Source organism: Eublepharis macularius, chromosome 10, assembly GCF_028583425.1.
Source record: "Eublepharis macularius isolate TG4126 chromosome 10, MPM_Emac_v1.0, whole genome shotgun sequence".
Classification (NCBI taxonomy): domain Eukaryota; kingdom Metazoa; phylum Chordata; class Lepidosauria; order Squamata; family Eublepharidae; genus Eublepharis; species Eublepharis macularius.
Window position 1 is genome coordinate 90,548,377 of NC_072799.1, and position 12,132 is coordinate 90,560,508.

Below are 12,132 nucleotides of genomic sequence, written 5' to 3' on the forward strand. Positions count from 1 at the left end.
AAATACCCACGATAATGGCGTTCGTGCGATCGGGACCCAGCAGATTGGTGCCGTCCACGGCAACCAATCCAGCGTTCCGGGGGGGGGGGGGGCTTCATCGGGGCTTGATATGGGCCATCGGGATCTGATCGGGGATGCAGACCATCAGGCGCCAGTAATCTATTCCCGGGGCAACGGAGCCAGGGGAATGCCTGAGCTGTGTTTGCCCTCCTTCTGTTGCCCTGGAAACCCGAATGGAAGCCCAGCTTTCCTTGATCAGCAGGGATTCCTTCCAACCATGGAGCAGCAACACACTCACCACCAGTTGGGAGAAGAGACCCAGGGGAGGGAGGGGGAAGGGGGTGTTCTGTAGCCATGGGCACTCCAAACGTTTTTTGCTTTTTAAAAAAACGGGGCTTTGTAGGAGGAATGGCTGTTTTTCTGTCTTTCACTCTCTGTTTTTAACCTGCTTTTAAAACATTGTATTTTGTGGGAAAACCTCATTCACGGCTCTGTGTGTGTGTTTAAAATATGCTTTTGGAAGACTGGCTGCTTTTTTTTTTAAATTGGGTGGGGAGGAATGGAGGATTCTGTCCCTGCTTTTTTTCAGCTGGCTGAAATATGTTGACGGAGTGTCTCTCTCTCTCTATTTGGAGAGGCAGGGACGGGTTAAAAACTCCCCCCCCCGCTCTAAATGTGTGTGTGTGTGTGTGTGAACGTCCCCTCCCTGAGGGGAGGCGGCTCGTCGCCAGGTTAAAAACTCTCCCCCTGCTCTCTCTCTCTCTCTGTGTGTGTGAACGTCTCCTCCCTGAGGGGATGCGGCTCGTCGCGGGGTTAAAAACTCCCCCCCCTCTGCTCTAAGTGTGTGTGTGTGTGTGTGAACATCCCCTCCCTGTGCCCACCAGGCCTGGTGGTCGCCACCACCACCCACCTTCCCACATAGCTGGGAACAGCGGGGCACCCCTCCGCTTTGGCCTCCCTGATCCAATCCACAGATCAGAAACGGGAGATGATCGGTGTGGATCGGTGATTTGGGGTCGCTGCCGGCGTGGATCCACGATCAGCTTGATCGGTAATTTTTTGGGATCGTGCCCACCTCTAACCACTACACCAAACTGACGTGCTTCTGAAGATTAGGGAGAGGGGAAGAATGTGTAGATGGAAAGGAGAAATACTTACTTATGGTAATGTTAGAGTTGGTGTATAATATGTACTGTTCTTAGACCTCTTCAAATGGAAAATTGGTATACAGTCCTACTTACATATGCTTTCCCCCCTCTCTTTTTCTTTTTCTTGTTTTCTTTTCTTTTGCCTATATGTTTTACAACTATTTTTAAAGCTCTAAATAAATAAAAATACCAGGATCAGTTTTTAGTTTCAGTCTGTGACTGTTTAGATCCAGACTGTGCCACCTTTCCTCTATCTCAGCTGACACCCCTTTCTTGCACGAGTCTCTGTCGGCTGAGTCCAGCAACTGGGGACACTTCCCTTTCTTGATCTCACCTCTCACAAGCACACTGAGAACAGGGATGGGAAGAGTTTAAAAAATCTAACAGGGAAAAAAACGCTTTCCCCCACCCCGGATGGCTTCAAACATGTCGAACAGTTCGAAAGGAGGCGTGAGAAAGTGGTCAGCTGATCTGCCCAAGCAAACTTCGCTCTGTCAGGAAATATTTGAAATCAAGACTAGAATGAAAAGAATGCTCAGACTGGACCTGACACAGGACTTACCCACAGCCCCTACAGAGCACATCACAATCAGAAGCAGGACACACCACAAGATGTGGTCATTCACCCTTTTCTCAAGTTTACTTCGCTTCTGGCGAGGCCCTGTGTTGTTCAGCATCGCTTTGGTTTCGTGACCTTTTGACAAACAAAAAACACATTTGATCCTTCCATGTAACCTTAACATGAGTTCAGGAAAGTTGACCGCACAGTGCCTATACTAAATATTCTGATTTAGGGACATTTATTCCTGGGATTATATAAAGAGATTTACTCAGGGCTTTTTTTCTGGGAAAAGAGGTGGTGGAACTCAGGACCGCAAAATGACATCACTTTGGGTCAGTTGGAACGAGGGGGAGTTTTTTAAAGCTTAAATCACCCTCGGCGAGAATGGTCACATGGCCGGTGGCCCCGCCCCCTGATCTCCAGACAGAGGGGAGTTTAGATTGCCGAGCAGCGCAGAGGGCAATCTAAACTCCCCTCTGTCTGGAGATCAGGGGGCGGGGCCACCGGCCATGTGACCATTTTCAAGAGGTTCCGGAACTCTGTTCCACAGCGTTCCCGCTGAAAAAAAGCCCTGGATTTACTAATGAAGAAATGGCAACATGCATAAGGAAGGGATAGGAGCAAACAGAGAACATCTTATTGTATACTATCCAATTGAAAAAAGCAAGGCAAATCTGGAAAGTGCAGAATGCCAATATGTCTAATGCTACTTGGAGAACATACAAACAAGGCACATAACAGGTGTGTGTGTGTCCTTGCACAGCTCTGAAGGGAAGGCCATATGGGAAGACTATGGGGATCACACACGAATATTATCATGAAATACAGCACAGTGCAGAACTATGCAGGCCTGGGCACATTAAGCTGCTAACGTGCTTACTAAACTACACGGGACAAAAAATAAACTGACTGCAACCTGGAACACAGAGTCTCTCTCCACAATGCTTCCTACATGAGGACACTCAAGTGAAGTGAGAGACAATGTTAGCCAGGATATGTAGTTTTAAAAAACAGAACGGAAGGCTCTGTCAATTTCCCCTCTACGGGAGAGTAGTTTAAAAAGACAGCCAGCAGAGATGCTCCTCAGAGGGTTTTAATAAAATTAACAAACTCTTTTGAGGAGCAATTGGGCTCTGTCTTTTCAAACTACCCTCCTGTGGAGAGGGGAAATTGACAGCTTTTAAACTATGCCTCCTGGCTAACATTGCGTCACCCTTCAGTTGAGCGTCCTTCTGTAAGAAGTATCGTGTGGACAGACAATTTGAAATGGGGAGAGATCAGAACCTGCTTTGGACGCTGAAGCTAGGGAACCCTGCAGTTTCTAGAGAAGGAGCAGGAAAAAGAGCGCTAGAGTGGTGAGTCTTTTTCTTTTGCCTTCCTTAACTGCTGGGGGAATTTGCTGAGGTGACTGTGTGGGAGGACAGTGTTTGGGGCTGTGTGAGAGTGTAGAGCCTGCTGTAAAGTGGTGCCAGTTGGAGTAAGTGTTTCTGTTTGTCTTTTTTGCCTGAGTTGGAGCTGATTGCAGAGGGGGATTGTTACTAACTGGAGAGGGTCTGTTTTGCCTGGGGCTAACTGCTGGCCCCACCCTCTACAGAGTGAGCCTTGATTGAATCAGGCTCCTCCTCACCAGAGGCACATCACAGCCATCTGGGCTCGGAGAAGGAGCAGGAAAGGGACCTGCAGCTAGAAGAGTACTCTTGGAATATACTTGGAAGGCGATGATGTCAACAGAAGGCCCCTTTCCAGTCACTTGCATGGAGTGTGCCATGTTTGTTTTCCTCCCGGAAGAGAAGACAGACTTCACTTGTCAGAAGCTGGGCTCATTTTGAGGGGGAACGCGCCGGAACACAGTTCCGGCAGTTCCCCAAAGAGGTCACGTCAGGTGGCCCCGCCCACCTGACCCTCGGCCATTTTTGGGCCCAATTTCGGCCGTGAATAGCGAGGATTGGGTCCAAAACAGCCAGGACAGGTGATGTAAGGGGGTGTGGCATATGCAAATCAGTTATGCTGATGACCCACTTCCAGTGATGGCAAGGGGTGTGGCGTATGCTAATGAATTATGCTAATGAGTTCCTCCAGCTCTTTTTCTACGAAATGACTCCTGGCCAGAAGTGTAAGCTGGTCAGGCTTTTGGAGGAGAAGATTCAGAGCGTAGAGGAGAGGATCACTAGGAAATCAAGGAGGGGGGAGGATTTTATTGAGAAGAGCCTGGGGGCTCTGCACAAGCATGAAGAAATAAGTCCAACAGAAGAAGGAAGAGTCGATCTCCCTTCTAAGCCTCCCCTCAGTTCTGCAGTACAAACCGGAAGACATGGACTAAGGCGATGCTCTGGTCCACTGGAGCTCAAGAATTGTTTTGAGGTGCTTGAGATGGTGACAGAGAGGAGAGTGGAAGGAGAACCACAAAAACCTGGAGGCGGGAGTGAAGAGGGCATGGAGCCACACGGAAGTGGAAGAAAACGGAAGGTGATGGCCATCGGGGACTCTCTATTCAGGGGTATGGAACATCATGTCTCCATTGCAGATCCCCTACTCTGAGAGATGTGTTGCTTGCCAGGAGCTAGAATTCAGGATATTACAGACCAACTGCTGAAACTGATCAGACCGACTGATCAGTACCCGTTTGTGCTGGTTCACATGGGAACTAATGACATGGCCGTGAATACCATTGCAAGAATTAAAGAAAACTATGAAGCTCTATGAAGCTCAGTTGAAGACAGTGGGAGCACAGGTGGTATTCTCTTCTATCCTTCCTGTCAAAGGAAGAGGAATGCAAAGGGAGCAGACCATACTCGAGGTGAATCGTTGGCTGAGGTGGTGGTGCCAGCAGGAGCATTTTGGGTTCTGGGACCACGGGGTAAGTTTCCTTAGAGAAGGCGTTCTAGCACATGATGGGCTTCACCTCTCAAGGTCAGGGAAGAAAATGTTTGGAAAGAACCTGGAGAGCTTCATCAGGAGAGCTTTAAACTGATGCCTCAAGGGGAAGGGGATGATCAACATGGGGATTTCAATAAAGAAGTGATAACAATGGGGGCCCACCTAAGTAGGACAGATCAAACAAAGGTACAAGGCTACAAGCGCCTATATACCAAAGCCCGAAGTATGGGTAATACGAAGGATGAGTTTGAGCTTCTCTTGCAAACAGAGGGCTACATTATAGTAAGAATTACTGAGACTTGGTGGGATGATTTCCATGACTGGAATGTGGTAGTGGATGGATACGACTTGTTCAAGAAAAACTGGAAGGGTAGAAGAGGGGGCGGATTGGCATTATATGTGAGGAGAGGGCTTGATTGTCAGCAAGTTCTGGAGAATGTGGTTGACAGCCCAGTGGAAAGTATATAGGTGGAAATAAGGAGAGGAAGGACAAAGGGTATTGTTGTTGGAGTCTGCTACAGACCACCTGACCAGAGAGAGGAAATGGATGCTGCCCTCCTTGAACAGATCGGTAGAGTATCCAGCCATCAGAACGTTATCATTATGGGAGACAAGTTCCCCGATGTGTGCTGGGAGAGAAGCTCAGCAAAGCAACAAGACTCACACAACTTCCTGACCTGCCTGGCCGATAACTTCCTTTTTCAAATGGTGGAGGAAGCTACAAGGGGCTCAGCCATACTAGACTTAATATTAACCAACAGGGAAGAATTGGTAGATGGGGTGAAGGTGGTGGGGACCTTAGGGGGAATTGACCATGTCCTCCTTGAATTCCAGTTGCTGTGGGGGGGCCAAGGAAGTCCATAGCCAGACTCATAGGTTAGATTTTCGTAGAGCCGACTTCAGTGAACTCAGAGGCCTGATGAGTCATTCTGTGGGGGAGTGTGCTGGAAGGGAAAGCAGCGAGTGAAGGGTGGGCTTTTCTGAAACATAGCTTTTGCAAGCTCAAGCCCTCACTATTCCAGCAAGATGGAAACATGGTAAGGGCTCCAAAAAAACGATGTGGATGAACAGAGAGCTCCAGAATAAGCTAAGGGAGAAAAAGGAAATGTTCCGGAAATGGAGAGAAGGACAGACCTCTAAAGAGGGTTACTAGGTACTGCAGATCAGCCATCAGAGAAGCCAAAGCTCAGTATGAGATGGGTCTGGCAGGGGGGCTCGCTACAATAAGAAAAACTTCTACAGATATGTGAGAAGCAAACACAAGGTAAAAGAGGCAATTGGACCGCTGTTGGGAGTGGAAGGAGAAACCCTGATGGAGGACAGAGAAAAAGCAGACAGGCTTAATGACTTTTTTGCCTCTGTTTTCTTCCTGAAAAACTTGAGCCCATCTAGAGATGGTAGTAGACATGACAGGACACCTGGTGGGGTAGCTGACATTGACAGAGAGGTTGTGGAGACACCCGGCTGCACTGAATACAAATCCCCTGGGCTGGATGGGGTGCACCCAAGAGTGCTGAAAGAACTTCCTAGAGAACTTGCAAAGCCCCTGTCCATCATCTTCAAGGCCTCCTGGAGGACTGGGAATGTGCCACAAGATTGGAGAAGAGCAAATGTTATCCCAATCTTTAAGAAAGGGAAGAAGGATGACCCGGGGAACTACAGGCCAGTCAGTCTGACTTAGGTTGCTGGGAAGATATCAGAGCAGATTTGAAAGGGATCTGTAAGCATCTGAAGGACCAGTGATCTGGGGAAGTCAACATGGTTTTGTCCCCAGCAGATCTTGTCAGACCAACCTGGTCTCCTTCTTTGACCGAGTGACGAGTTTACTGGATCATGGGAACTCTGTCAACGTAATTTACCTGGATTTCAGTAAAGCTTTTGATAAGGATTCCCATGACATTCTAATGGGTAAACTGGAAAGCTGTGGACGGGACTATAGGACAGTTTGGTGGATAGGGAACTGGTTAGAGGACTGCACCCAAAGAGTGGTGGTTAATGGTGTTTCATCAGATTGGAGGGAGGTGTCCAGTGGGGTGCCACAGGGCTCGATTTTGGTTCCGGTACTTTTCAATATTTTTATCAATGATCTGGATGAAGGGGTAAATGGGCTACTCATTAAATTTGCTGATGATACCAAATTGGGAGGAGTGACAAACACCCAAGAAGATAAGAGTTCAAAATCAACAAGACCTGAATACTCTGGAGAAGTGGGCGGTTGTGAACAGGATGCAATTCAACATAGACAAGTGCACAGTATTACATCTGGGCCACAAAATTGTGAAGCATAAATACAGGATGGGGGATACACTTCTGGGTAGTAGTGTATGCGAAAGAGGTCTTGGAGTAAGAGTGGACTGTAAGCTAAATCTGAGCAGTCAGTGTGATGCGGTGGCAAAAAAGGCTAATTCAATCCTGGGTTGTATCAAAGGGGCCATAGCATCGAAATCGCAGGAGGTCATAGTCCCTCTCTATACTGCCTTGGTCAGGCCGCACCTGGAGTATTATGTGTAGTTCTGGAGGCCCCACTTCAAAAAGGATGTGGACAAAATCGAGAGGGTGCAGAAGAGAGCGATGAGAATGATCAGGGGTCTGGAGACTGAGCCCTACGAGGAAAGGCTGAGGGCCTTGGGAATGTTTAATTTGGAGAAGAGGAGGTTGAGGGGGGACATGATTGCTCTCTTTAAACATTTGAAAGGCTGTTATTTGGAGGAGGGCAAGGAGCTGTTCCAGTTGGCAGCAGAGGGTAGGACTCGAAGCAAGGGGCTTAAATTACATGCACAAAGGTACTGGCTGGATCTAAGGAAAAACTTTTTCACGGTCAGAGTAGTTCCAAAGTGGAATCAGCTGCCTAGGGAGGTGGTGAGCTCCCCTTCACTGGCCGTTTTCAAGAAGAGGCTGGATGAATATTGGTCAGGGATGCTTTAGGCTCCTCCTGCATTGGGTAGGGGGTTGGACTAGAAGGTCTGTATGGCCCCTTCCAACTCTGTTATCCTGTGACCCCCTTCTAAGTCTTGCCCAGCACCGTAATGGGCATTTTGCTAGTGTTCTGCATTCTACTGTAGCTCTCTAGTAGTCTATCAGCCTTTGTGTGTGTGAGCTTGATAGCAAGGTAGGTTTCCTTCTCTCCGTAATCCCAGAAATGGTACAGTTCACCGCAACTATTTCCTGGGGACTGCAGCTCAGCAACATCTACCCCGCAGTGCTGACCTGCATATACCACAATGCCAACAACAGCTTCCGTGTTTCTGATAGTGCATCCTCGCAGGAGTAAGTTCTCCTTACTCAGGCCCACCGACTCCTGATTCGTATGCTTCCTGGAACAACACAATACACAAGCTAGCCATCATTGTTATCCGCCTGGGACAGTCCTGGTGCTCTCGTGGCATCATGAAACACTAACGTTTTACAAATATTCACCATACATTTTGAAACTGATGGATAGAGCTTACCCCCAAAGAAAGGAAGGAAGGAAGGAAGGAAGGAAGGAAGGAAGGAAGGAAGAAGGAAGGAAGGAAGAAGGAAGGAAGGAAGGAAGAAGGAAGGAAGGAAACATCAGAAAGCCCTTTTGAAAATCTGGCCCTGGTGCATTTTGGACTGGTAATCAAACTAAAATGTTGATAACTGCTATGTAAACTGTTCCATGGAAAAGCCTGTTTCATTTCCTTTTCGTATCCGTATTAAGCAAATCCATATATGATATATTAGCCCAGTGAAGGCCAAGTATTTGGATTCAAGACAGTTCCATTTCGTTCCAAATCCAAGCCAGAGAACATTAATCGACTCTTAAATCCAGTATCTTTTTATCTGCCCTTTCAAGACAGGCAATTTCTGCAATCCTTTAAGGCCCTGTCTTGGAACTTTTGCCAGAAAACCTCTTTAATGGAGGATAACCAAAGGCCCTCCTTTAAAGTCCCACCACCACCACCAGCGATCTGCCAGTGAGCCCCTCTCCATTGTCACTACCCCCATTTGTCCATATTTGCCCCTCAGCTGGCAGTTATAGCAGAAGACCTCCCTACAGCAGCCTCCAACCCCATCCTGTCATCTGGCAAGGCAGCAGGGGGGAAAATAATGGAAAATTTCAAAAAATGGCTTCGTACTTATGTTGTTATGTCAATTTCAACATGACCCCTGAAATGATATCATTGAATTGGGCAACACTCTAGGATTCCTAGAGCATCACCCCGACATGGGGACATCACTTCCAGGGTTACACCGGACGTGATGTGGTGGTTCTGATGCAATACATTTACATTTCGAACTCCCTGGTCACCTCCTGCCAGTTGTTAGCATCGAGGTAGCAACCAAAGTCCCAGGCCACAGTGTTCAGGTGGCTAGGGTCAGCCTATCGACCGCTGGTTGCTGAGCCCCACTTTGAAATAAATGCTATAAGAGTTCATCAAGGGATACAACAAACAACACACAGCTTACCACCAAATTACTTACACAAAACCCTTGAAGCTGTTGAGGTCATTGTTAGGGCTCTCACATTCTATTTTACTCAAGAACTCCTCTGGATCTACTTCAGACTCCTGTATATGCGCAAGGGGGGAAGGCGGGGGAGAGAAGTGAGCAGTGACTCACAAAAGCTCATACCCTAACACAAAGTTTGTTGGTCTTATAGGTGCTACTGGACTCTGGCTCTTTTCTACGGCTATCTGACAAGAGGTGGTCCTGGGAGTATACCTGATCTTCGAATCCTTTCACCACCTGCCGCTGTTTCAAATTGGTCTCTCCATCGAGGCTGGATGTTTCCATGTAACAGATTCCATCTGCGTCAGTGGAATATAACAACACCATGTCAGCAGGGATTTCCTCATTACATGACAATCGGATAAAGTCTCCAACAGTAACATTTTTCCAAAATTCATCTACGTACTCTTTTTCATTTCTGAAAAAAAGAGGGGGGGGAAATCTACCTTTTAAAGAGATGTAAAAAAGAAAACACTAGAATTATAAACGATTAACTACAACATGTAATAAGGCCCACCAAACTCTTCGCCTAAGGTTGGGGACAGGGGAAGCATTTGTAACTAGAAATTTGACATTCTATGGGGAGAGCAAAATGCTGACTAAGAATGTTAATAATCCATTTTTGCAGTGCATGTTTTATTTTCAGAAAGTATTGAAAATATTCCTTGATAAGAAAAATGTAAAATCCTGAAAACACAAATACAAGCTAATTTTTAAATGTCTTTAAGAACATATGATTATCTGTACCTTCCATACACTAGAACCTTTTTAAAATTAAAGAGCCCAGTAGCATCTTTAAGACTGACCAACTTTATTGTAGCATAAGCTTTTGAGAACCACAGCTCTCTTCGTCAGATGCAACTTTATTGTAGCATAAGCTTTCGAGAACCACAGCTCTCTTCGTCAGATGCAACTTTATTGTAGCATAAGCTTTTGAGAACCACAGCTCTCTTCGTCAGATGCAACTTTATTGTAGCATAAGCTTTTGAGAACCACAGCTCTCTTCGTCAGATGCAACTTTATTGTAGCATAAGCTTTCGAGAACCACAGCTCTCTTCGTCAGATGCAACTTTATTGTAGCATAAGCTTTCGAGAACCACAGCTCTCTTCGTCAGATGCAACTTTATTGTAGCATAAGCTTTTGAGAACCACAGCTCTCTTCGTCAGATGCAACTTTATTGTAGCATAAGCTTTCGAGAACCACAGCTCTCTTCGTCAGATGCAACTTTATTGTAGCATAAGCTTTCGAGAACCACAGCTCTCTTCGTCAGATGCAACTTTATTGTAGCATAAGCTTTTGAGAACCACAGCTCTCTTCGTCAGATGCAACTTTATTGTAGCATAAGCTTTTGAGAACTACAGCTCTCTTCGTCAGATGCAACTTTATTGTAGCATAAGCTTTCGAGAACCACAGCTCTCTTCATCAGATGCAACCTGACGGTTGCATCTGATGAAGAGAGCTGTGGTTCTCGAAAGCTTATGCTACAATAAAGTTGGTTAGTCTTAAAGGTGCTACTGGACTCTTTTTGATTTTGCAGCTACAGACTAACACAGCGAACTCCTCTGGATCTTTTTAGAATTAAAGTGTCTTAACTGTTAGAGCCAGCATGGTGCAGGGGTTATAGTTTTATACTAGTAGCAGGAGACCCAGGGTCCAATCCTCACTCTGCCAGGGAAGCCTGGTGATTTGGGGCCCTCAGCTTAACCTACCTCGCAGAGTTGTGGTTGTGAGGATGAAACACAGTAGGGTTTTACAGTGGTTGTGAGGATGAAACACAGCAGTGTTTTACAGTGTTTACACGTTGTAAAACACTCAGGGCTCCCAGTGGGGAGAAAAGCAAGGGATAAACATCTTCATAAATTAATAAATGCCAGTACAATCCTAAGCAGAGTTATCTACTTCACTATGCCTCTGGTACACGAGCAGGAGATACCACCTTGACTGGCCCCTCTCCACCCTGCCTGGCTAACTCCGGGCCCAGGCAAACAGAACATTCTGTTGGTCCCGCAGGCACCGAGTCCAACGTACATGGAGCCAATCTGTACCTTCGTGCCCGCACAGCTCCCATTTGGAGAGGGGATGATAATACAGACGTGGACCGACTTGTATTGGATCCTTGGCATACAGGAGCTTATTCAAATACAGTGGCCAGGCCGAAGCACTTTCATTGAGCATGTCAGGATAGGAGGCAGGTGCCTGATCTTGCTTTCCCACCATGTGCAGGCTCTTCCCCCCTACTCAACAGAGGGACAGAGGCAATTGCTGTTACTTCTGAACAACTCATTTCCAGTGCTTATTCTGCTTAATCTGCTTATTCTCCTGCCAGCCCTGCCGGACACATAGCGAAAGCCACAGTCAGCAATGCCTATGAGCAACGGCTTTGTTTGTGACTGCTCAGAATGATGGGCTACTCAAAGGACAAACAACTAACAGTTTAATGCTAAGTGGTGGGGGCCAAAAATGCTCAGGGGGCTGACTAGCCCCTGTGCCAACATATCCGGCACTTACATACTTGGAAACCGGAGTTACGCTGGCACCGCTCAGCCAGGCTGCTGCGCTGGTAGAAGGCCATCACAGCCAGCCGTCGGCAGAACTGGCCCATAAACTCATGCACCAGTGTGGGGAGCGGGAAGGCCAAGGGGCAGGGCAGAACTTATTTGGCTCCCTAAGCTGCTCCAGGCTGGGAAATGCCCCCAAACAGCAGCAGGGAGTTACACCACAAAAAACACAGTGCAGGCTAGAGGTGCCTATGCGATGGGAAAAGTCTACCCCCCCCCCCCATGCATGGCCCTGCTCAAATGGCCTGGAGGAGCACAGAATGTCAACTAAAGCCGCTACCAAATGGCTTCTGCCCTGGCAGCCAAGCCTCCATCCTGGCACCCAATCATGACCCCCCACCCTACATAAACCCCTGGGCAGGGTGCCTATATACTCAGTTAGGAAGGAGAATAGCATAGGCTCCTGACCAAGAGCCCGCTTCTGTGGGGACTTAGAGAGCAAGGCACCTCTGTGATGGGGAGAGCACAGATTGGGCTCTTTGCAAAACTGGACGAGCACTTTGTTCTCGCGAC

The 12,132-nt window shown here is 47.3% G+C and overlaps 1 protein-coding gene across 1 annotated transcript in view; it reads right to left on the reverse strand.

Moving 5' to 3' along the window:
• Nucleotides 1-12,132, reverse strand: part of ATP10D (ATPase phospholipid transporting 10D (putative)) — a 90,101-nt gene that overhangs the window by 55,144 nt on the left and 22,825 nt on the right. Inside the window, exons 4-7 of the mRNA XM_054989477.1 lie at nt 9,274-9,478; nt 9,034-9,119; nt 7,795-7,901; nt 1,711-1,842 (exon numbers count right to left, since the gene is read on the reverse strand). Coding sequence (XP_054845452.1) covers nt 1,711-1,842; nt 7,795-7,901; nt 9,034-9,119; nt 9,274-9,478 — 530 coding nt within the window. The remainder of the gene's footprint in view (nt 1-1,710; nt 1,843-7,794; nt 7,902-9,033; nt 9,120-9,273; nt 9,479-12,132) is intronic.